Source organism: Callithrix jacchus, chromosome 12 (genome assembly GCF_049354715.1).
Source record: "Callithrix jacchus isolate 240 chromosome 12, calJac240_pri, whole genome shotgun sequence".
NCBI classification, from domain to species: domain Eukaryota; kingdom Metazoa; phylum Chordata; class Mammalia; order Primates; family Cebidae; genus Callithrix; species Callithrix jacchus.
Genome location: NC_133513.1, coordinates 25,794,409 through 25,819,453, shown reverse-complemented (window position 1 = coordinate 25,819,453; position 25,045 = coordinate 25,794,409). Strand labels below are relative to the sequence as shown.

At 43.3% G+C, this 25,045-nt stretch overlaps 2 protein-coding genes across 9 annotated transcripts in view; one reads left to right on the top strand and one right to left on the bottom strand.

Annotated features, from left to right (window-relative positions):
• Positions 1 to 2,187, bottom strand: part of HS3ST4 (heparan sulfate-glucosamine 3-sulfotransferase 4) — a 900,746-nt gene extending 898,559 nt beyond the window's left edge. For all 8 annotated transcript variants that reach the window (XM_078344971.1, XM_078344972.1, XM_078344975.1 and 5 more), the window contains exon 1: positions 995 to 2,187. The gene's annotated coding sequence lies outside the window, so the exon portion shown is untranslated. The remainder of the gene's footprint in view (positions 1 to 994) is intronic.
• Positions 1,930 to 25,045, top strand: ZKSCAN2 (zinc finger with KRAB and SCAN domains 2). Its single transcript, XM_009009346.5, has 7 exons — positions 1,930 to 3,031; positions 4,376 to 4,562; positions 7,473 to 7,564; positions 8,223 to 8,349; positions 13,388 to 14,071; positions 16,444 to 16,914; positions 20,057 to 25,045. Exons 1-7 carry the CDS (start codon positions 2,633 to 2,635, stop codon positions 20,977 to 20,979), a joined length of 2,883 nt encoding a protein of 960 aa, XP_009007594.1. The 5' UTR covers positions 1,930 to 2,632; the 3' UTR covers positions 20,980 to 25,045.

Below are 25,045 nucleotides of genomic sequence, written 5' to 3'. Positions count from 1 at the left end.
GGAGAATGGAAACATTTTTGTCTTTTATAAGATGGCAGTATACAGGTTCCAACTTAAGTTAGTTATGTCACAAATTTTTTTCGTTTTTAGTAGAATGGGGTATCACCATGTTGGCCAAGCTGATCTCGAACTTCTGACCTCAAGTGATCCACCTGCCTCGGCCTCCCACAGTGCTGGGATTACAGACACCAACCACCGTGCCCAGCCTAAGCTCTGATTTTTTTTAATCTTGCCCAAATTTCCCAGGGATCTGGGGAATCATGCCCCTACAAACCATAAATTCTCATCAGATGGGTTATATTTACCCCTATATGTGACTTGCTTTCCAATCTGACTCTGGCATAATGATACATGACAAAGAAGGTCAAAATATTTTACCCCAAAACATGTTTCTTTGCCATGTTTTGCAATTTCCCACAAAAAGGAAAGCATTTTACCCCAAAAGCTATCCTTTGTGGGGGAAAATGTGTATCTTTAAAGAACATCTATTAACATAGCTCTAGATCTTTTTTCTCCAGACCCTCCCAATCCTAAAGAGATTAAAAGTCTAACACCTTTTGAAGATCTGAATAGGAAACATTTGTCATCTATTATCTCTAAGGGCAGCCACCATAAGACTTCAAAAGAACCCTGGTCTCCACTGTCTTTTATCTTAACCTGAACATTTCCTTTCTATCAATCCCAGGTCTTCAGACAAACTCAACCAAGTGTCAACTAGAAAATGTATAAATTTACCTGTGTCGGGGAAGCCCCCTCCCCCTTAGGTAGTCCCGCCTTTCTGGACCAAACCAATGTATTGCTTAAATGTATCTGATTTATGTCTCATGTCTCCCTAAAACGTATAAAACCAAGCTGCACCCCAACCACCTTGGGCACATGTTCTCAGGACCCTCCTGAGGGCTGTGTCATGGGCCATGGTCACTCCTATCTGGCTCAGAATAAACCTCTTCAAATATTTTACGGAGTTTTACTTTTCGTCAAAACAGGCTCCTACCTGTAACTTCCCAGTTTTCAAGGGCTGAGATGTTGATTTGCGAGCTACGCTCCCCTTCTCCAGTTTCATGACCAATATATGAAGACTGCACTGCCCTGGCTCTGCAACACTGGACAGACAAGAGCCGCTTTGAGGGTAACAGCATCCCCTGGTGACACTGTTGCCTCTGCCAAGTGTCCAAAACGCAACATGGCACATAGTAGGTGCTCAAGAGAGGGAACGCCGGCTCAATGATTTCGGGACCAAGAGCAGCACCACAAGGGAGCAAGCTGGGAACTGGCTGGCTGAACCCTGAACCCTGAACCCTGACCCCGAGACCCCTCTGACCCCTTCTAATCAGGGTCGGCCACATCGACCTCCCCAACGCCAGATGCAAGAAGAAGCCCCAGAGCTGAGGCCGCGCGAGGCAAGGCTAAACCACGCACAGATCCTTCCGCTAGGCAGTTACGAAGCCGTGCCGTGTGCCTCCGCAAGGGAAAGAACCCGCGCCAGTCTGGAGCACATCCCCGGGCCGCCAATACGACGCAGATCCCTCCGCCCGAACGCAGTGTCCCTCCGCCAGACACACAAGTCCCCGCTCCCGCGCCCTCCTTCCCCTGCAGCCAGGCATCGGTGACCCGGTACTCCTCCACCTCAGGATTCTCCGCCTGCAGCGGGACTCGCCTCCCGCTCCCATGCTGTTCCACCGCCTGCGACAGCCGGTGCCCTCAAGTCCCTCTGTGTCCCTCCGCCTAGGGAGGACCCTTCGCGCCCCTCCACAGTCCTCAAGTCCTTCAGCGCCGAGTTGCCGCGCCGCACGCTCTCGCGAGAGTCCACCGCACCGCGCACCCCCGCCCCCCGCCCCAGCCCCTCGCCCGCGAGGACGCCTCTCGCGGGCCCCGCGGCGCTAGGCGGCGGGCGGCGCATGCGTGGCTGCGGCTCCCAGCGCACCCTGCGCTCTCCGCGGGCCGAGTGGACAAGGCCGAACGCTAGGAGCTGGCCGCCGCCCCTTGCGAGGTCTGGCTTCGGCCCGCGGCTTCTCTCCCCTCCGGCCGGAACGGTTTTTGCAGCCTTTCCTCGGCGGGCACAGGTTTCCTGAGGACTGTCGGGGCCGCCGTGGGCCCGAAGAGCCTGGTGCCGCTTTCGGACTCCGCCGATCCCCAGCGGCACCCGCAGCGGCCTGGGCGTACGGCCGTGACCCGAGCCCGGAACCCGGCACCGGGCGGGGCCTGCACATCCGGCCCCACCCACTCGGGGCCTAGCCTCTCGGAGCCCGACCCCGGGGTAGCGGACACACCCCCCCGGCCGGCTGTCCGCCTCCGCCCATCCTTTCCTCAACCTGCTTCATTTTTCTCCCAGTCTAACAGCCTCCCGGTTTCGACTTTGCACTAAAAGGGATGCACCCCCGAAAACCACATTGCGGGGTCACATCTTGTTTGGAGAAGAGACTGGGCTTTTGCATCTTAGGGTATACATTCACCTTTTCAAGGGCCTGGGATAGATTTGATTAATCAGCCTGAAGTACCCTGTTCCTGCTGACCCGGCCGTTTTTACCTCCCTATCTTACCACACTCCCAGGAACACTAAGTAGAAAGCGCTTGGAGTCTTCTTTGGGCCCCCACCTTGAGCTAGACGTGAAGTTGACCCCTGGGCTGCAGCATGGCTGTAGCCCTCGACTCTCAGATCGACGCACCCCTGGAGGTTGAGGGATGCCTAATAATGAAGATGGAAAAGGACCCCGAGTGGGCATCAGAGCCCATTGTGGGAGGGTCGGATAGCTCCGAGACCTTCCGCAAATGCTTCAGGCAATTCTGTTATGAGGATGTGACTGGACCCCATGAAGCTTTCAGTAAACTCTGGGAACTTTGCTGCCGGTGGCTGAAGCCAGAAATGCGTTCCAAGGAGCAGATACTTGAGCTGCTGGTCATTGAACAGTTTCTCACCATTTTACCCGAGAAGATTCAGGCTTGGGCACAGAAGCAGTGTCCGCAGAGTGGCGAGGAAGCTGTGGCCCTGGTAGTGCATTTGGAGAAAGAGACTGGAAGACTAAGGCAGCAGGTGAGAGAGGATTTTCCACATTTTTGTACTTAGAAAAAAGGGAATGGGAAAGACGTGGGTAGGGATGTATTGCAGAAAGAAGTGCTCTTCAGAGAAAGATAAATCGTACTAATAAAAGACCCTTTAAGGGAGGTCTTTTCACTTTTAAGTGAATCTACTTAAAAGGGGATCAAAATTTCAAAGGCAAAAGAAATGCAAAAACATAAGCTTTGGTTGAAATATTATCTTGCAATTGGAACCCAACATTTTTCACCTAAGCATTTGATTTCATCTTTGGCATGTTTGCAACAAAACAATATGAGAGAACAATATCGTTTTGCTTCACAGAGGTTCACTTAGACATTTTGATCAAAAAAGGTTATTCTGCTCCCCCTTCAAAAAAAAAAAGACATCATCTGTAATCCCAGAGCCCTCTCCAAGCATTTACTATTCCACTCAGTGTCTTCTGAAGTGCTCCCATGCCATCATTTCTGTCACTGTCCTCCAGTCTAACTGCCACATCTTCATTTCTCAGTGGCTTGCATGCCCTTCTAGTTGTTCTTCAGCCTCCCTTTCATGAATCTCGTGGAATCCTGCAGCATTTGCAAGATTTGCAGTTTCACCTTACACTGGACTTGCATTGTGTATAGATCTATATCAGCAGGTTGCTGTGCTGGTCAGGGATAGACAGATGTAGGGATTAATTTTTGTAAGTTTTCAGTTCACCAGTGAACATATTCATGTCCTGGTAACTTTTACTTCTCTGCGAACTTAACAGACATAAGGAGTCAAATATCTATTCTAGCAACAAGGAGGCTCTGTCTTTCACTCCTGACAGATTTCCCCCTCTGTTTAGTAATAAAGACTATTTTGGCCAGGTGTTGTGGCTCATGCCTGTAATCCCAGCACTTTGGGAGGCAGAGGAGGGTTGCTCACCTGAGATCAGGAGTTCAAGACCAGTCTGACAAACATAGTGAAACCCCATCTCTATTTAAAAAAATATGAAATTAGCCGGGCATGTTGGTGGATGCCTATAATCCCAGCTACTTGGGAGGTTGAGCCAGGAGAATCGCTTGAACCTGGGAGACAGAGGTTGCGGTGAGCCGAGATTGTGCCATTGCACTCCATCCTGGGCAACAAGAGTGAAACTGTCCAAAAAGAAAAAAGAATACTCTTCTGTTCCCTTTTACCCAGACTGCTGGACAGTACTCTCAGCCCAGCGCTCTCAGCAACTCCATTGGGAATAGAATAGAATTTTCATTTCTTCTCATGTCTCTGTCCTTCTTTGATATCTTTCCTGGGAGAATTTTGCCCTGACGTGGGCCTAAATTCTCCCCCTCTTATGGTATTGACTTCATTTCCCAGGTCAGCAGCCCTGTGCACCCAGAGAAGCACGCCCCACTTGGAGCAGTGTGGGAGATGGCAGACTTCCAGCCAGAACAGATAGAGACCCAATCCAGGGTGGTGTCTCTGGAGGAAGCTGGAAGCCTCCACTCAGGACACCAGGAACAGCTGAACCGAAAGCGAGAACATCGGCCCTTACCCAAGAATGGTAAGAGGGAAGACTCGGAGCATACCTAGTGCAGAAGCTGGGGCAGATTTCTATGATACCCCCAGCGCTGTGAATGCTCAGTGGAGGGCCCCCTAGATACATATTCGAAATAAGAGTATTGAAGAAGAAAGGCTTCATTCACTTCAAGAATTAGGAACATGTGCAATATAAGTAAAAACGGATCTTAAAGATGGAAAGTGAGCCTGGGCAACATGGGAAAACCCAGTCTCTACAAAATTGCAAAAAAAAAAAAAATTAGCAGGGTGTGAGGGCATACACCTGTGGTCCAAGCTACTCAGGAGGCTGAGGCAAGGGGATTGCTTGAGCACAGGAGGTTGAGGCTTCATTATGCCATGATCATACCACTGTATTTTCAGCCTGGGTAACAGAGTAAGACCCTGTCTCAAATAAATAAATAAATAAATAAATCCAAACTGGGGAAACTTAGATTGCCTGGGCCAGCTTTGAGATCTTCTGGTGTTATTTAAACTCTCCATGGCTGGGCACAGTGGCCCACTCCGTAATCGCAAGAGGAGCTCTTGAAGCCCAGAGTTCAAGATCAGCCTGGGCAACATAACGAGACAAACCCATTTCTCTAAAAAATATAATTTAAATTAAATTAAATAAGGTCTGCATTCTACAATCATCTTGTGTTTTTTAGTCCTGCCATGTGTATGTGCTCTTGGCTGACTATATATAAAGTCAAAAAGCTTTTTGGAAGGGAATAAGACATTTGTGTTCAAAATTTGACTCAAGGCATCACCGATGTGGCATATGAGAGAGAGAAACATTAAGATTCACAGAGAAGGGACCACTGACATTCATAGCTGCCCTGCACATTAATGAATCAGGTCCAATACTAGGAAATGAATATGCTGTCATTCCCAGTCCACAGTGATCTCTCCATCTCTTGAAGTGTGGCTTCATCTCAGACTTAAAGAGAATGGAAAGATCACTGGACCTTCTGTCAAAAGTCTTATACCTTTTCTCTGCCACCCTTTCTCTGTGATCTTAGCCAAATTATATGAAAAGGAGCATTAATGCACAGAGGCTAAGAGCTTAGGCTTTAGACCCACACAGACCTAGATTCAGAACCTAGCTCTGCCGTTTTTTATCTTTGTGGCCTTGGTCAGGATACTTCTCAAACTTTCCATTCTCTCATCTTTATTTTATTTTATTTTTTCTTCGAGGTGGAGTCTTGCTCTGTCACCAGGCTGGAGTGCAGTAGCGTGATCTTGGCTCACCACAACCTCCACCTCCCGGGTTCAAGCGATTCTTGTTCCTCAGTCTCCTAAGTAGCTGGGATTGCAGGCATGTGCCATCACGCCTGGCTAATTTTTGTATTTTTAGTAGAGATGGGGTTTCACCATGTTGGCCAGGCTGGTCTTGAACTCCTGACCGCAAGTGATCTGCCTGCCTTGGCCTCCCAAGCTGGGATTATGGGTGTGAGCCTCTCCACGCCCGGTCCTCTCATCTCTAAAAGGAAAATAGCAAGGCCATTAGTGGAGATTAAATGAGGCAACGTAAAGGAGCCAGTGCATAATAGTGCTCAATAAATATTAGTTTCCTTTTTCCCAGAATGGCACAATTATTTTTAAACCTCAAGTTTGTCTGACTTAAACAGCCCTTTACTGAGAGGCAAGATTTGGAACTACTTACTGTACTGTACTTTTTTATGCCTCCCCAAATTCATATTAGGATGGAATGCATTGCGAATGTTTGTGTGTTCATTAACATCAAAGCTCCCTTGTTCACATGGATTAGATGGCCCCAGCAACTTTACCTGATAAGCTTAAGTCTGCTAAATACCTATTCACGCTGTTTCTGGGTTTTGCCATCCCAGAGTGATAAGGAATTCCAAAAGTGGAAAAGGCGAATACTAATTGGGGGAATGAAGGACAAAATTTGAGGCCTAGATATCTCAGAAAGGTGAATTTAAGGAATCCATAATTTCAGCCATGTGTGCCTCAGGGAATATAATGCTTCCAAGGAAATGACTTGATTTCCTTCTATAGAAAGTAGTGGAGCAAGCTTTTGAGTTATTGGTCACAAGTGATAGTTATTGATGTTTTCCTAAGATGTTCCAGGGAAGAAGTAAGACCACAGATTGTGCTATATATAAATTTATATATATTTCTTCCACCCTTGGAGGAGCGTGTTTGCCTATAGTGTCCATTACCATGTATTTATCTATATACTCATTTCTTAGGACAATATTCACTCTTAGGGGATTCATTTATACTAACGATTGCAAACTGGTAACTTGCATGCCAAGTCAGACTGTGACCCCTACAAAGAGTTTCTGTTTGAGGGTTTTGTGTTTGTTTTTAATTATCAAAATTTAAGACTTCTCAGATTTCACATAAAATTTAGATTTTTGGCTTCTCTGGAAAAAAAGTAGGGTTGAGTGCCGTGGCTTACACCTGTAATCCCAGGTTTACACCTGTAATCCCAGCACTTTGGGAGGATCACCTGAACCTCGGAGTTGGAGGCTGCAGTGAACTACGGTCATACCGCGGCACCCCAGCCTGCACAGCAGAGCCAGACCCTGCCTCAAGAAAGAAAGAAAAAGGGAGAAGCTCTGGCTGTACCAGAGCCATAGTCTAACACTGAGACATGAGCAGGACCTAAGGACTGGCTGTGCCCTTTCAATCAGATATGTGCTCTCCAGTTCCTACAGTCCTTTACTGGCCCCCTTCAATCTTGTACTTTACCTGCTTACCCCCCAGAAAGCAGTCAAGGTTGTGATCACCAGCTTTAGGGTACTGTGGTTTGAGGCATTGTTCTGAACTCATAGAGAAAATGGTCAATTTATATTTGCTGGTGTTTCAATACATACCCATCTCTTAAAAAGAGACCACATGAATTAAAGGGTCAAAGAATGCTAATCATTTCTTTCTATTCTTACAGCTCGACCTTCTCCTTGGGTTCCTGACCTTGCTGATGAATGGAACATCCTAGATCAGGAAGTGACAACCACACGGCTTCCTACTGGGTCCCAGGTACATTGTAATTGTCTTTTCTTTTTTTGAGATGGAGTCTCACTCTGTCACCCACGCTGGAATGCAGTGGTGCTATCTCAGCTCACTGCAACCACCTTCACCTCACAAGTTCAAGTGATTCTCCTGTCTCAGACTCCTGAGTAGCTGGGACCACAAGTGCACACCACCACACCCAGCTAAGTTTTAGTATTTTTAGTAAAGATGGTGTTTCACCATGCTGGCCAAGCTGGTCTCAAACTCCTGACCTCAAGTGACCTGCTCGCCTTGGCTTCCAAAAGTGCTGGGATTACAGATGTAAGCCACCATGCCCGGCCGTAATTATCTTCTCTGGCCTTCCTTACTAGGGTGTTTAGCACAGTGCCTTTCTGTGCCTTCGCTGTCCTCAGATTTTTATACACTCCACAAGAGACTTTTTCCCCTCTATTCGTTTTCCTGAAAAGATGAGACTCAGTCTTCTGAGTAATGAGACTTGCTGGATCATCTTGCTTCTCTTGTCATTTTATGATTCTTTATCTTCTGCTTCATTTGGCACATACTATCTACTTGTTCCTTGATTTCAGTTCTTCTTTAGGGTCCCTCTCTGCCTCATCCATGATTGTTCATCCTTTGAAGACCTGTGCAGTTATCTTGGTAGTTATTGGTGTTAGTGTCGTTACAGGAACCTGTGAAAGATGTCCACGTGACGAGAGGCTTTTCCTACAAAAAGAGTGTGCATCAGATTCCTGCCCACAGGGGCCTCTACCGAGATTTCAGGAAGGAGAACGTTGGGAATGTGGTCTCCCTGGGTAAGGACTCCTTCCCTTTCCAAATAAAAGACTTGGGGCTTTCTAATGTATTCATTTCTACTGATGAGAAGATAGGTAAAAATGTTAACACTTAAAGGATCTCTAAGGATTGTCTAGTGTAATCACTTAGCCAGGTTCTCTTCCCGCACCCATTCCTTCTTCCAGTAAAAAAATCATAATTTAGTGATTAAGACATTAGAGTGGAGTTACATATGACTATCATATTTGTATTCTATAAAATGGGATAGTACAGTAAATGGTATTATTCCCTAGGAAACTGAGGCTTAGAAAGCTTAAACTTTCCCTGGTCAAAAAGGAAAGTGAGCAATGTAGCTAGGATTCAAATTTACAACATGTTCATCATTTTGTATTGTAAGCTAGCAAAGTCTCAATTTGCTTTCTATTCTTAACAACTCTTCCCTATTAACCTTATCAAAATGTCCCCAGAAGTTCTTTTTTTAAAATTAATGAACTATCTTATTAATGAAATATTTTGTTTTCAATAAATAATTATGAAAATATATCTGTACCAATAATTTTCAAATGTGAAGTCACAGATTGTTTTTCCCCTTCATGTAATGGAAGAGTGGCTTTCAGTCTCTTTTGAGGAGAAAGGCATCTTTGATGTGTCTCAGGACCACAAAACTATAATAAGTTATAAGGCTTTTTTCCCCCCACCCACAACCTCCTTAAGCAAAACAACTGGATTTTATTTATTTGATATATGTATTTGTGGGTTCCTGTGAGTTTTTGTTTGAAAATTAGGTTCTTCTGCCAAATTTTTTTTCAGCTTTTTTGGGGGTATTAATAAGTTTAATATTTATTAAATATATGCAAATAAGGCCAGGTGCAGTGGCTCACACCTATAATCCTAGCACTTTATGGGGCCAAAGCAGGCAGATCGCCCAAGGTCAGGAGTTCAACACAAACCTGACTAACATGGTGAAACCCCATCTCTACTAAAAATACAAAATTAGCTGGGCATGGTGGCACGTGCCTGTAATCTCAGCTACTTGGTTCTTGGAAGGCTGAGGCAGGAGAATAGCTTGAACCCAGGAGGCGGAGGTTGCGATGAGCCAAGATCACACCATTGCACTAAAGCCTGGGCAACAAGAGTGAAACTCTGTCTCAAAAAAAACAAAAACAAAAAATAATCTACATATATATGTGCAAATAAAATTGTGTATATTTAAGAATGTCATATTACAACTTGATTTTATGTACATATATGTTATAAAATAATTACCATATTTGAGTTAACACATCCATCACCTTACATAGTTGTGTACGTGTGTGTTGAGAACATTTAAGATCTACTCTCTTAGTAAACTTCAGTTATACACTATAGCATTATTAACTGTAACCATCATGGTGTATAATTAGAATTTATTAATCTCATAACCAAAGGCTTATACCCTTTGACCAATATCTCCCCTTACTCAAGCCCCTGACAACTACTATTCTCTTCTTGCTTTCTGCAAGCTCAGCATTTTAGATTCCACATGTGAGATCATATTAGTCTTCCTCTGACTGGTTTACTTCACTTAGCACAGTGCCCTCCAAGTTCATCTATGTTGTCACAAATGGCATAATTTCCTTCTTATTTTTGTTTTGAGATGGAGTCTTGCTCTGTCACCCAGGCTGGAGTGCAGTGGCACAATCTCAGCTCACTGCAACCTCCACCTCCCAGATTCAAGTAATTCTCCTGCCTCAGCCTCCTGAGTAGTTGGGACTACAGGCGCCTGCCACCAGACCTGGCTAATTGTTGTATTTTTAGCAGAAACAAGGTTTCACCATGTTGGTCCTGACGTTGTGATCCACCCACCTCAGCCTCCCAAAGTACTGGGATTACAGGCGTGAGTCACTGTGCCCCTCTCCTCCTTTTTAATGACTGACTAGTACTCCACTATATTTTTTTTTTCCTGTATTTTCACACTTTCAGTATTCATTCATTCATCAGCAGATACTTGGGTTGTTTCCATGTCTGGACTCTTGTGAATAATGCTGCAGTGAACACAGGAGTTCAGCTGTCTCTTTGAGATGCTGATTTTGTCTCCTTGGAATATATAATATAAATGGGATTATTGGATCATATTGTAGTTCTAATTTTTTGAGGAGCCTTCCTAATGTTTTGCATAATGGCTGTACCAGCTTACATTCCCACCAGCAGTGCACAAGGATTCCCTTTTCTCCACAATCTTGTTATCATTTGTCTTTTTTTAATTGACAAATAATAATTATATATGATTATGGGGTACAGTGTGATGTTTTGATACCTGATTACATTGAGGAGTTACTAAATCAAGCTAATTAACAAATCCATCACCTCAGCCAGGTGCAGTGTCTCACACCTGTAATCCCAGCGCTTTGGGAGGCCGAGGCAGGTGGATCGCCTGAGGTTAGGAGTTCAAGAGCAATCTGGCCAACATAGTGAAACCATGTCCCAGGTACTCAGGAGGCTGAGACAGGAGAAGCACTTGAACCCAAGATGCAGAGGTTACAGTGAGCTGAGATCGAGCCACTGCACTCCAGCCTGGATGACAGAGCAAGACTTTGTCTCAAAAAAAAAAAAAAAAAAAATTACCTCACATACTTATTTTCCCATAGTGAAAATATTTAAAATCTACTCTTTTAGGCCAGTCACAGTGGCTCACATCTGTCATCCCAGCACTTTGGAAGGCAGATCACCTGAGGTCAGGAGTTCGAGACCAGCGTAGCCAATGTGGCAAAATGCCCTCTCTACTAAAAATTCAAAAATTAGCCAGGTGTGGTGGCAGGCACCTGTAATCCCAGCTACTTGGAGGCTGAGGCAGGAGAATCATTTGAACCCAGAAGGCAGAGGTTACAGCGAGTCCAGATTGTGCCACTGCACTCCAGCCTGAGCAACACAGTAAGACTCTCTCAAAAAGTAAATCTACTCTTTTAGCAATTTTGAAATAGACAAAGCATTACTACATGTTATAGTCACTATATATAATAGATTACTAAAGTTTATTCCTTCCATCTAACTGAAATTTTGCACCCTTTGATCAAATCTCTACTTTCCCCATCCTCCCTTCTCCTCCCCCAGCTTCTGGTAACTACCTTCTACTCTCTACTTCTATTGGTTGGACTTTTGAAGTGAGATCATGTGATATATGTCTTTTTTGTGCCTTGCTTACCTTAGTTAACATAATGTCCTCCATCCACATTGTTGCAAAAGGCAGAATTTTCTTCGTTTTTAAGGTGGAATAGCATTCCATTGTGTATATAGACCACATTTTTTTTTTTTTGAGATGGAGTCTCGCACTGTCGCCCAGGCTACAGTGCAGTGGCGCGATCTCAGGTCACTGCAACCTCTGCCTCCAAGGTTCAAGTGATTCTCCTGCCTCAGCCTCCCAAATAGTTGGATTACAGGTGCCCGCCACTACACCCAGCTAATTTTTTGTATCGTAGTAGAGACAGGGTTTCACTTTGTTGGCCAGGCTGGTCTCAAACTCCTGACCTCATAATCTGCCCTCCTTGGCCTCCCAGAGTGCTGGGATTACAGGTGTGAGCCACTGCACCCCGCCTAGACCACATTTTCTTTATCCATTCAGCCTCCTGGTTGTTTCCATATCTTAGCTATATATGAATAATGCTGCAGTGAACATGGTAGTGCCTCTTTGGCATACTGATTATAATTCCTTTGCATATATACTCAGTAGCAGGATTACTGGATCATATGGTAATTCTATTTTTAGTTTTCTGTGGAACCTTTGCACTGTTTTCCATGATGACTTCCCAATTCACAGCCCTGCCAACAGTATTCAGAGGTTTCATTTTCTTCTCACCAACACTGCTTATTTTTGTCTGCTTGATGATAGCCATTCTGAAAGGTGGTATCTTGTGGCTTTGGTTTGCATTTCCCTGATGATTAGCAATGTTGAGTACCTTTTCATGTACCTATTTGCCATTCGTATGTCTTCTTTGGGAAAATGTCTATTCATGGTCCTTTGCTTATTTTTTAATGAGATTATTTGTTTAGTTTGTTGTTGTTGTTTTGCTACTGAATTGTAGGAGTTCCTTGTGTATTTTAGATAAGACCCCGTAGCAGATAAATGGTTTGCAAATCTTCTATTCCATAGAGTGTTTCATCACTTTGTTGACTGTTTTGTTGTTGTTGTTGTTGTTGTTGTTTTGGATTAGGTTTTTTTGCTGTACAGAAGCTTTGTAGTTTGCTGTAGTCCCACTCATTTATTTTTGCTTTCATTGCCTGTGCTTTGATGTCATATCCAAAAAAATTATTGCCAAAACCCCTGTCAAGCAGCTTTATCCCCGGTATTTTCTTCTAGGAGATTTATGGTTTCAGGTCTTACATTTAAGGCTTAATCCATTTTGAGTTCATTTTTGTGACTCATGTAAGACAGGGGCCCAGTTTCTTTTGCATCTGAATATTCAGTTTTCCCAGCACCAATTACTGAAAAGATGACCTTTTCCCAGTGATGTGTTCTTGGCACTCTGTTAAAGTTTATTTAGCCATATATGCATGGATTTCTATTCTGTTCCACTGGTCTTTGTGTCTGTTTTCATGCCAGTGCCATACTGTCTTGATTACTATAGCTTTGTAACATAGTATAACAAAAAATTCTTGACTTCTTTTCTCTTATAGTTCCAGTGTGTATATGTATATGGATGTTGACATGGGCATGGAGGGATTGTGGGGAAGAGATATGCTTTATTTTATAACTAACAAGTACCGAGTAGGAGCATACCCTAAACCTAACACAGTGTTACCCACTGAGAGAGAATCAAAGGTTAAAATATATATATTCTTACCCTTAAAATCTTTCCTGTAAGAACCAGGTAAGAAAAGAAATGGTACATACATGAGAAGTAAAATAATCGTGTAAGTTAGTAGACATTTGTACCAAGGAAGTAATGTAAAAGTAAAGCGGTGTCACAGTCGAGGAAGGTTTGGGTGTGAACAAGCAGCCCAGGAGAGCATGCGACAGCAGAAGATTGAGGCATGCAGTAATGACTTCTCTATCTACCATGAAATATATTTGTTTTACTACAGGAAGTACAGTGTCTGCATCTAACAGGATAACCCGGTTGGAACAGAGAAAGGAGCCATGGACTCTAGGTCTGCATTCCTCTAATAAGAGAAGTACCCTACGAAGCAACTACATCAAGGAAAAGTCAGTTCATACTATTCAGGTCCCTACAAGGAGTGCAGGAAAAACATGGAGAGAGCAGCAGCAGTGGGGTTTAGAAGATGAGAAGATAGCAGGTGTGCATTGGAGCTATGAGGAAACTAAGACTTTCCTGGCAATTCTCAAAGAGTCTCGCTTTTATGAAACACTTCAAGCCTGTCCCCGAAATAGCCAGGTATATGGTGCTGTGGCTGAGTGGTTGCGCGAATGTGGCTTCCTTCGAACCCCAGAACAATGTCGAACCAAGTTCAAAAGTCTCCAGAAAAGCTATCGAAAGGTGAGAAATGGCCACATGCTAGAACCCTGCGCCTTCTTTGAGGACATGGATGCTCTGTTGAACCCTGCAGCCCATGCTTCATCCACTGATAAGCCAAAGGAGATGATACCACTCCCCAGACTTAAGAGAATTGCCATCAGTGCTAAGGAACACATCAGCTTGGTGGAGGAAGAGGAAGCCGCAGAAGATTCCGATGGTGATGAAATAGGCGTCGAATTTATCCGCAAGTCTGAAATCCGTGGTGCCCCTGTCTTGTTTCAGAACCTAAGTGGTAAGAATTGTGCTTTTTTATCTGGTAAGAAAACAGATGTGTGGTCTTGTGGAAAAAGGAGTAGACCAGAAGTGAATAAATCCAGGGGGTGCTATCACACACACCTCGCCACTTTCACTGTCCAGTAGTCACGTAACTCAAATGCTCTCAGGTGCTGTCCCCAGTGCGTCAGAGTAAAAGCTCCAAGCAGCCATGGAGGAGTCATTTTCACTTTAGAGCACAGCATGGATTTTGAGTATTTGGGTCTTTGTGGAAGGAAGATAATTGGAGTTAAATGGTTCTCAGGATCTATTATTATCTGATAATTGGCATAAAGCAATCAACTGTATTGAATTGTAATAAGTCAAATGGGCATTATTACATTATCTAAAATAACCAGTAAAAAATTATGTAACAGGTTCAAAGAGAGTTAAAAATAAAATAAACTTTTTTTCCTTAATCTAAAAGAAGACAAGAAAGGAGAGAAAAAAGAATACAAAATAGATTAGTCAGATGGAAAAAAAATAAGATATAAATCCAAATATATCATTAATTGCAAAGTTAAAAGGCTAAGATTATCAGACATTATTTGCTTATAAGAGATCCATCTTAGATATAATACAGAGACGTTAAAAAGGCAGACAGAGAATATGCAAAAGAAAACTGGTATTAAATATTTCATGACTCAGACATGCAGAATTAAATCACCAGTTAATAACTGTGTGACAGTAGACACATCACTTAACTACTTTGAGCTTCTATTTTCCCGTCTGTAAAATATGACTAAGAATACCTCATAGGGTTGTTACTAGTGTTAAATAGGATCATATAAATGAAGGCACGGTGAAAATGCTAAAATATAATACGGCATTGCCTGGTATCACTGTTATTAGTAATGTTTCTTTACTCCAGCTAGAGATAAATTCTTTTTTTTTTTTTTGAGACAGTGTCTCATTCTGTCGCCCAGGCAGTGGTGCAGTGGCACAATCTCAGCTCACTGTAGCCTCTGCCTCCTGCATGGGTTCAAGCAATTCTCCTGCCTCAGCCTCCTGAGTAGCTATGCTTACAGGCGCCCATCACCACCAAAACTTAGCCACACCTGGCTGGTCTCAAACTCCCAACTTCAAATGATCTGCCCACCTTGGCCACCCAAAATGCTGGGATTGAGGTGTGAGCCACCACACTCAGCCTATAAATTCTTACATAGAATGGAAAACTAAATCAGGCTAAGGAACATATTCATGACCACCCCTGTTCAAAAGAAACTGTTTGGATGCAGTGGTTTATACCTGTAATTCTAGCACTTCAGGAGACTGAGCTGGTAGGCTACCTTGAGGCCAGGAGTTCGAGAGCAGCCTGGGCAACACAGCGAGACTCAGATTCTACAAAAAATAAAACAGCCAGGTGCGGTGGCACACTCCTGTAGTCCCAGCTACTCAGGAGGCTGAAGCGAGAGGATCACTTGAGCCCAGGAATTAAGGCTTCAGTGAACCATGATCATGCCACTGCAGTCCAGCCTTGGCAAGAGAGTGAGATTCTGTCTAAAAAAATAAAAAATAAACATCTGGTAAGATGGTAAGAAGCATTATGCCTAGACAGGTCTCACCAATCAGAAAATCCATAAACATGAGGCTGAGACTCTTGGGGAGGTCTCAAATATGGGAATCCAGTCATCGGCCTGAAAGAGACCACCTAGTAAGATAGAGGACAGAGATTTTTCCCACTATAGATTACAAAACATACAAAAAACATGTCTTACAAATTATATTTAAACATGCCCTGAAAAGTTTTATTCTGCTGTAAATGCAGAACATAATCTTGTCTTGCAGATCATTTGATCTCAAAGTAGAACACTCAGTGACATCGAAAAACTACTCTGAACATAGTTCTGCTCTTCAAGGAAGACTGGTTACAGGAGTGCTAGGAAATTTGAGGGGAAGTTCCCAGTGGAAGTTCTAGTCATTATTCTTAACCACTTTGGAAAGACACTTTTAGAGAGGCATTGCTAAATTATTTAGTTAATCACCATAGCAGTGGCAGATTTGGGGGACTGCATTTTTATTCTTCCAAATAAGCTTTGAGATTAGTTTACCAATTTCGATTTTAAAAATCCGATTGGGATTTTGACTATAGAGTCATATGAGAAATGGTATATGTACAATTTGAGTCTTCCTGTTCATAAACAGTGTCTCATTTTTTTCTAGTTTTATGATACTGCACATTTTTATACAGACTTTCTCATTTCTTGCAAAGCTTATTCCTGGGAATATGGTAGTTCCTATTGCCACTGTGAATGGGATTTTTTTTACCTCTACATTTTTGTAATGCATATAGTGTAGAGGCTACAGACTTTTTTTCTTTCTTATATTGTGAACCTTATTTCCGAATGGCAGGTGTGCACTGGGGCTATGAAGAAACCAAGACTTTTCTTGATATCCTCCGTGAGACTCGGTTTTACGAAGCACTTCAAGCCTGTCATCGGAAGAGCAAATTGTATGGGGCTGTAGCTGAACAACTTCGAGAGTGCGGCTTCCTTCGGACACCAGAACAGTGCCGAACCAAGTTCAAAAGCCTTCAGAAGAGTTACCGCAAGGTGAAAAATGGCCACATGCTAGAGTCCTGTGCATTCTACAAGGAGATGGATGCCCTGATTAACTCTCGGGCACCTGCTTCTTCCCCCAGCACCCCAGAAGAAGTCCCATCACCTTCAAGGCAAGAAAGAGAGGGTATTGAGGTTGAACCCCAGGAACCTACAGGCTGGGAACCTGAAGAGACCTTACAGGAGGCAGTAATAGAAGACTCTTGCAGTGAGCGAATGAGCGAGGAGGAAATTGTACAAGAGCCAGAATTCCAGGGACATCCAGGTGGGTCTGCTGCAGAGCCCAAATGGTACGGTGCAAAACCAAGGAGTTTTAGTCTAAAAGAGGAGTGTTATTTACTGAAAAATCAGTGTATCTTGGCCATAGCTCATGAATATTCTTTTATTCAACAAATATTTGAGTGTCTGTGCTACTTGAAGAACAGGGGATATAGCAATGAATAAAACAGTTCCTGGCCAGTCGTGATGGCTCACACCTGTAACCCCAGAACTTTGGGAGGCTGAGGCAGGTAGGTCACCTGGGGTCAGGAATTCAAGACCAGCCTGGCCAACATGGTGAAACCCTGTGTCTACTAAAAATACAAAAACTAGCCAGGCATGGTAATGGGCGCCTATAATCCTAGCTACTCAGGAGGCTGAGGCAGGAGAATCACTTGAACTCCAGAGGCAGTTTGCAGTGTGCTACTGCCCTCCAGCCTGGGCAACAGAGTAAGACTCCATCTGAAAAAAAACAAACAGTTTCTGTTCTCATAGTTCTTCTATCCAAAGGAGAAATTCAAATTGGAATAACTCAGTGCTTGGGATCTCAGCCTTGATTTTTGTCAGTATGGGTCAGACAGTGTTTTGTATCTCCTGGAAATACCATGGGGAAGAAAAACTTGGAATTACACATGAGAAAAAACTTGGATGAAGGAAGTGTATCAGTAAGCACAAAACAATAACATTTTACAGTTATGTGTGGTGTGCAAGACAAAAAAGATAGGCAGAGACAACATGAGAGACTCTTCTGGTCCTGAGCTCCACCTGCATGTTTCCCACTGACTTATGTCCTCCTGGGCCTCTCACTAGTAACTCAGGCTTAAGATTGTTCAAAACTAACATCACCCTCTTCCTTAACACACCATGGTTCTTCCCTGTGGTCTCCTGCCCTCATCCAGACTGAAAACTTTAGAGATTATCTTGACACCTTCTTGCTCATCATTAACATCCATGCAGATGACGTTTTGTCAACTGCTGTAGACTGTCATGTCTATCTGTCCCCTCTTCAGTTACCATTAGCCACTGTCTAGTTCAGTCTTCTCTCTCTCTTGCCTAGACTGTTGTAAAAGCCTCCAAACCAGTTTTCCCCACCCATACTTTTATTAAGGTTTCACGGCCATTTTTGATCTGAGCTCATCGTACTCTTCTAGGCTACACGTTAGTATTTTCTTCCTCAACTCTATGCTTATTCAAAGCAAAACTACTGGCTACTTCCTACACACCTCAAGCCATTTCACATCCAGATGTGAAATTCCCCAGATGTGAAATTAGCTTGTGATGTTCCCGCTACCTTGAATGTCTTTGGCTCTCCGTATCTCCGTGTCCAAATTCTCTCTTACCTCCCATACTTTGTCTCTCTCTGAACACTTTGTATGTAAGCTCTCCCAGACACAGTGAGTTCCTGTAGGACAGGAGCTCCACCTTCCCATAATACTATGTTAAGCCCCCAGGAATCAGTTGAATATGTGGGATAATTCAGGACTAGTTTATTGAAGCAAGTAACTCTAGTTTAGTGTAAATATGGGAAATTATAGTATGAAGGCTTGAAGTAAGTCCTGTAGAATCCTGGCTTTAATGACTCTGGAAACAAAGTCCTTGTGAATCGTTTGTAAGGTGAGCTCCAGACCTATCATCAAATTATCAGGCTCCTCTTAGCCAACTGCTAGACTGTGTCTTCCTCCAAATCCCAGAACAATGTTGGACTCAATCAGAAAACTTCAAAAGAAGTACTGACAGGCCAGGTGTTGTGGCCCACACCTGTAATCCTAACACTTTGAGAGGCCAAGGTGGGAGGATCACTTGAGCGCAGGAGTTTAAGACCAGCCAGGGCAACATAGACCCCATCTCTATAAAAACTAAAAAGTTAGCTGGGTGTGGTGGTGTGCTCCTGTAATCCCAGCAACTTGGGGGGCTGAGGTTGGAGGATCACTTGAGCCTGGGAGGTCTAGGCTACAGTAAGCTATGATCATACCACTGCACTCCAGCCTGGATGACAAAACAAAAGTACTAATAAGTAAAAGATGGAATCGTTAGGGCTTTTATTTAAGTGATTAGATTGATGGCTGCCCTCCTCTCCCCATTCCATGCCTCCCCACTTGGAATTGAGAGTTATCTGTGGTTCCCACTGAATGTGTAGAAGGAAAGTAATATTGAAACTGGTAATGGAAACGAGGCAGGAGACCAGATGCTTAAGAATAAGGGTTTAGTAATCAAATCAGCCTGGATTGAGCCTAGGCTGCACAGCTTGTGAAATGTTTATGGATGAAATAATGTGATGTCTAGAAATGGCTTCAAAGTAGTCTGGGTGGAGGGAGCAGAGAGTGTGAGGGAGCAAAAATGAAATGGGCTTGGCCATGCATAGGTCATAGTTAAATGTAGTTATGTGGTTCTTGGGAGCTTTTTATGCATACTATTCTCCAGACTTTTCTATGTGTTTGAATTTTTCATAATAAAAGTTAATAACTGACCAAGATGGAACCAGACCCAGAGCTGTGTAATTCCAAAGCTTGTCTCTCTTACCATGTCATGCTCTCTGTCCAGAAAACTTCACAGAAAATCTGGATCCAAGATGTACCTTGTAGTGAATATGGAATGTAGATGAAAAGAGTGAGAAAATAATTCCAATTTGGGCAACAGTGAGAATTAAGATTTCAGTTAGTGTGGTTTATGGGACAGCCTAAAAAACAAAGAAGAACATTTGAGAAAAAAAAGCACTCTTGGTTGGGATATGATTAGATACATAGAGAAATTTAGTTCCTCAAGTCTCTCGAGGAACTTGGACTTGGCCAGAATCTAAAGACCAGTGTGGTATAGTATACTTTAGTATAGAGGTGAGATAATGAAAATAGGATGAATTAGAGTAAACTTCAGGGAGATAAGCCAGGTTACCCCCATGTCAGTTGGGATATGGATGGGGAATCATGGCTTGGATTATAATGCAGGAAACATTTCTGAAGGCCTACTCTGTACTGGCTGTTATTGACCTGTTTATGAATGGAAAGAAATAGAATAGAATGAATCAGGGAAGAGTCATAGGATCTGAGACTAGCGAAGTGTATGGAGATCATAACTGATCAAGCCTTGCAGGCCAGGTTGTTGATGTTAATATCAGACTTGTATGAAATTTGTATTGTCTTTTGTTTTTTCAGATTTTGAAATTGGAAGTAGCATCAAGGAGGATCCAACACAGATAGTATATAAGGACATGGAACAGCATAGGGCATTAATAGAAAAGTCTAAAAGAGTTGTTTCCCAGAATACCGACCCCAGCAAATATCATAAAAGGGAATGCATCTCAGGAAGACAATGGGAAAATCTTCAAGGAATTAGACAGGGAAAGCCGATGTCTCAGCCTAGAGATTTAGGGAAAGCTGTTGTGCATCAGAGGCCTTTTGTGGGGAAGAGACCCTACAGACTTCTCAAATATGGAGAAAGCTTTGGAAGGAGCACTCGTCTGATGTGCCGGATGACCCACCACAAGGAGAATCCTTACAAGTGTGGTGTCTGTGGGAAGTGCTTTGGTAGAAGCAGGAGCCTGATCAGACACCAAAGAATCCACACAGGAGAAAAACCTTTTAAATGTCTTGACTGTGGGAAAAGCTTTAATGACTCCTCAAATTTTGGTGCCCACCAGAGAATCCACACAGGGGAGAAACCCTACAGATGCGGAGAGTGTGGAAAATGCTTTAGTCAAAGCTCTAGTCTTATTATACATCAGAGAACCCACACTGGTGAGAAGCCCTATCAGTGTGGAGAGTGTGGGAAAAGCTTCACCAACAGTTCTCATTTCAGCGCCCACCGGAGAGTCCACACTGGGGAGAATCCCTACAAATGTGTGGACTGTGAAAAAAGTTTCAATAACTGTACCAGATTTCGAGAACATCGGAGAATACACACTGGAGAGAAGCCTTATGGATGTGCTCACTGTGGCAAACGTTTCAGTAAGAGTTCTGTTCTTACCAAACACCGGGAAGTTCATGTGAGAGAAAAACCTCTGCCACACTCTCCATCTCTGTATTGCCCTGAGAACCCACATAAGGGAAAGACTGATGAATTTAGGAAAACTTTTTGATGATGATCTTCTCTTCCTAAATGCCCCTTTAGCCATCCTACCCTAATCTCATTCTTAGAAGCAATTTTTTCTTAGCTATGGAGTGTAATTCCCAAGATAAACTTGAGAATGTAAATAAACTAGACATTTTCATCCTGTTCTCACCTCTGCCTCTAACTTGATCAGTCTGTTCCTCTTCTATGTCTCAGCTTCTCCTTTAAGAATGTGGAGAAGATACGTTGTCTGAGTTTAGAATGAAATATTCTTCAATATGTTGAGGCCACTGCAACTAGATTGCTAAGTCTGGCAACATTCAAGATCCTTCCATGTGGTTGAAAGTTGTTTTCAAGGATATAAAAAATGCCAAAAGTTTTTTTGTTGTTGTTACCTACTCCATGAGATCCTGGATGCAACTTGATAAGATTCTCACATTTGGGTAGAACTTTGAGGAGTCTGATCAGAACTACATCAGGTCCATCTTGGTTTTGAAGATATCCACAAAAGAAGAGTGAAGATTGTATAGCTTTCCTCAGAAGTCTGTTACAGTGTACCTTTTTTCGTGTCAAGAAGTTGATCCAAATACCTAGGGCAGAATCCCTGTATTGTCACTAAAATCCTGTTACTAAAGCCTTGCCCTCCATGGAGATGAGAAGCAGTTCTTCACCTGTCATCCTTTTCTGTACCTGAAGACTTCAGTCCCCTTGGCTGCTGCTTCTCCAGCCTATAAGTAATCCAGGTCCTTGTACTGTTTCTTATAGCCCTGCATTTACCTCTCAGTTGCTCTGGGTGCTCCTGCTGGCCTCTTCTGAATTACTGTGCCCTTCTCAGATGGAATAGGAGACCTTTCATGGTATGTCTTACTAAAGCAAAAGCAAAATTTCAGACACTTTCTAGTTCTATCCTCTAACTTCTCTGGCTCTTATCCAGAATGTGGTATGTTGGGATATTTTGTACCTCCCATCCCCACGCTGCAGTATAATATTTTAATAGTGTTTCTATAAGGGAATAGGGAAGTGGTAATGGACACCTGAAACATTTCTAAGACTGGTTGGACTTCTTTGGCCTGCTGTAGATCAGAGAGCCACCTCAGTTCAGACCAGCACTCTCAGGGCCTGCTGCTAAATCTCCCAGTCTCTATTTCTGAGGCTTCTAGTCCCTGTTCTCCACATCAGAAACCTAACTGTAGCTCCCCAAGTCACACAATTCTAGAGCTCACTGGGTGAAAAGTGGGAACATTTTTAAAAACTTGAATCCAGAAATCTAGAACACTGTTTTTGTTTTCCTCATTTACCTGTTCATCTGAAAAATCTCTTTGAGAACCCCCTGCAGTAACCCAGTAAACACTGAAGGAAAAGTTCTGATGGGGGATGGTTACTTCACTTTTGAAGTTACAGATGAAACCCAGGAATTTGATTTTCCAGGGGCAGTTGCTTCAGGATGGAGCCAGTGACATTTATTCCCTTAGTATGTAGGTAATCCAGGATGGCTTTGCTTTGGCAAGGGAGAAATCACAAGTTTAATGGAAAGAGAACCAGAGTCAGGGCTGTTTGTAGGTGATTATTTTGCTCTTATCTCTCCCTTTCTTGTCAAATGCTGTTATTTGAAGCCATCTGGAAATGACATTTTTCCTTTCAGTATGTTTCAATCTTTTGAAACTTGTTCATCAAAGTACCTAGGAGGATAGGTGCTGTAGAAAAAAATTAATTTATGGTGCCAGAATAGGGTGTGGCCTGTTGGAAGGCAGGTGACTCAGGTAAACATTGCTAAATGTTTCTGATTTATGTTTGTTGGAAATGTTATAATCACATCTCAATAGGTTGATTTTTCTGTGTCGTCTAAATTATAGATTTCTAATGCTAAATGCAGTTCCATGTTGGTAGTGTGCCTAGCACAGTAAGATGTGTGTGGTGCCAGTGGGCTTGTGTTTATATTGTGTAGATGTTCTGGAATTCCAGCTTTAGCGAAGATGCACATTAATAGAAATCACCACTTAGTAATATGTACACAGGATTGATATTCTATTGAAGCATGATTCAGGAAAGTAGATGACTTATTCATAAATATGAAGCACTGTTACATGTAAGGCCATGTTCTAGCCACAGTGAGGGATACAAAAAGGAACGAAGGGTGCCAGGTGTGGTAGCTTATGCCTGTAATCCCAGCACTTTGGGAGGCTGAGGCAGGAAGATCATGAGGTCAAGAGATCAAGACCATTCTGAGCAACAAGGTGAAACCCTGTCTCTACTAAAAAAAATACAAAAATCAGCCAGGTGTGGTGGTGGAGGCTTGTAATCCCAGCTACTTAAGAGGCTGAGACAGGAGAATCGCTTGAACCCGGGAGGCAGAGGTTGAAGCGAGCCAAGATCACACCACTACACTCCAGCCTGGTGACAGAGCAAGACTCTGTCTCAAAAAAAAAAAAGGAACAAAGGGGCATGGTGCCTGGACTCAAGGAACTCACAGTTTGATAGAGGAAGTATCACAGCAGAAGATAGGGCCACTTATACTATGGCCGTTATAAAAGGCCAGGAGCTCAGTCATGAGAACATCACCTTCACTTGCAGAAGAATTTTGCTAAGTTGCCCAGAATCATATTCTGTACCTTCACGTCAACCTTCCCCAGTGGCAGGAAAGGGTCAAGACACATTCCTTCTCTAGTGGGACAAACTGTATTTAATTCTCATATGCCTGGGAGCAAGCTGAGGTGGAATTTGAGTTCCCCTACCGCTTTTCCTAATTGTAAATGGGCTGTCTGGACGTTTGACGAACTTTGTTCTGAAGTAATAGGTCTACCCACCATTCTAGACCAACACTACTTGTCTCTCTGCATTTTATCTTTTTTCACCCAGTACATGTAAGTCAGAATGAACAATCGTGTTCTCATCAATGTGTCTTTTATACCACATAGCATTGCCTTTATGAAGATTCATAGAGAAAGGTTTTTTTCTAGACCTCAGTACCAAGGAAAGCTTTGATCCTAAGCGCAGTGTATATACACACACACACACACACACACACACACACGCACACACACATGTCTATATATGTGTGTAGATCTGTATGTATGTATTACAAGCACTGTGATTTTTATGACTTAAGCTGCTTTTTCTCTCTTTGTTCTGGCTGCTGGAAAGCTCAACAAAACTTACAGCCCACCTCAACCAACTACCCCAAACTATATTTATTTAATTTTGTCTTATTTCTTTGGAAATTGTGTCAAATCCTGTTTTTGAAAAGCAGTATAAACTGACATTTTTTTCCCTATCATCGAAGGCGTTTTGGAAACTGGGCTATATGTCCTACCTAGGCTTGCTTTGTTACTGCCACAGATACCTCCAGTTCTTACCAGTGATGTTATGTATTCAACCTAATTCATTCATCTGGGAAAAAAACAGTTTTTTAAAGAGGAAAACCTCACACATAAATAGCTCAGGGCAGCCTACTCTGGTGGAGTGAGCATGAGACCAGAGGCTAAAAGAGCCAAGTTTTAGTCTTATCGTTACTTAATGAGTGTTGTTTGACACATCATAGCCTCTCTGGGCCTCGACTCCTCATCTGTAGAAAAGTTGAACTTGATTGCTAAGTTGCTCCGGCTCTAATGTTTCATGAGGCTGGGGAGTGTGATATAGATGCCGAAAAGGTTAGAAGACCAGGCTGCTGGCCCAGCTCACCTGTGCTTGCCACATCTGGCCATGCCAAATCCATTTCATGCTTCAGGAAAGGGAAGGTATGCTGTGACAGCAAAGTCAGCCCAGGAGCTTGTTTGGGAAGGAGAAAGGGCAAGTCCCTCGTGGTCCGCAGGCAGGCAGCACCCCAGGCACCTCAATAGCCAGTGGCAGGTAGTTGAAGTGAAGGAAGCCTCTGTTGGGAGGTCTGGAGCTTGGTGACAGACAAGACTCATGTGAGGGAGCTGGGGCAGCCCCAGCTAAAGGAGTGTCTGAGTAACTTGTGAAACTGTAAGCCTCTGCCTCTGAATGCATTCCAAGACCCAGTGCAAATGGATGTCGATTCATTGTTTTGTATCAGTGTTCACTTAGATGTCTTCTTGAAAAACTTGTTTGTGGAATAAATGTCTAAAATAAATGGC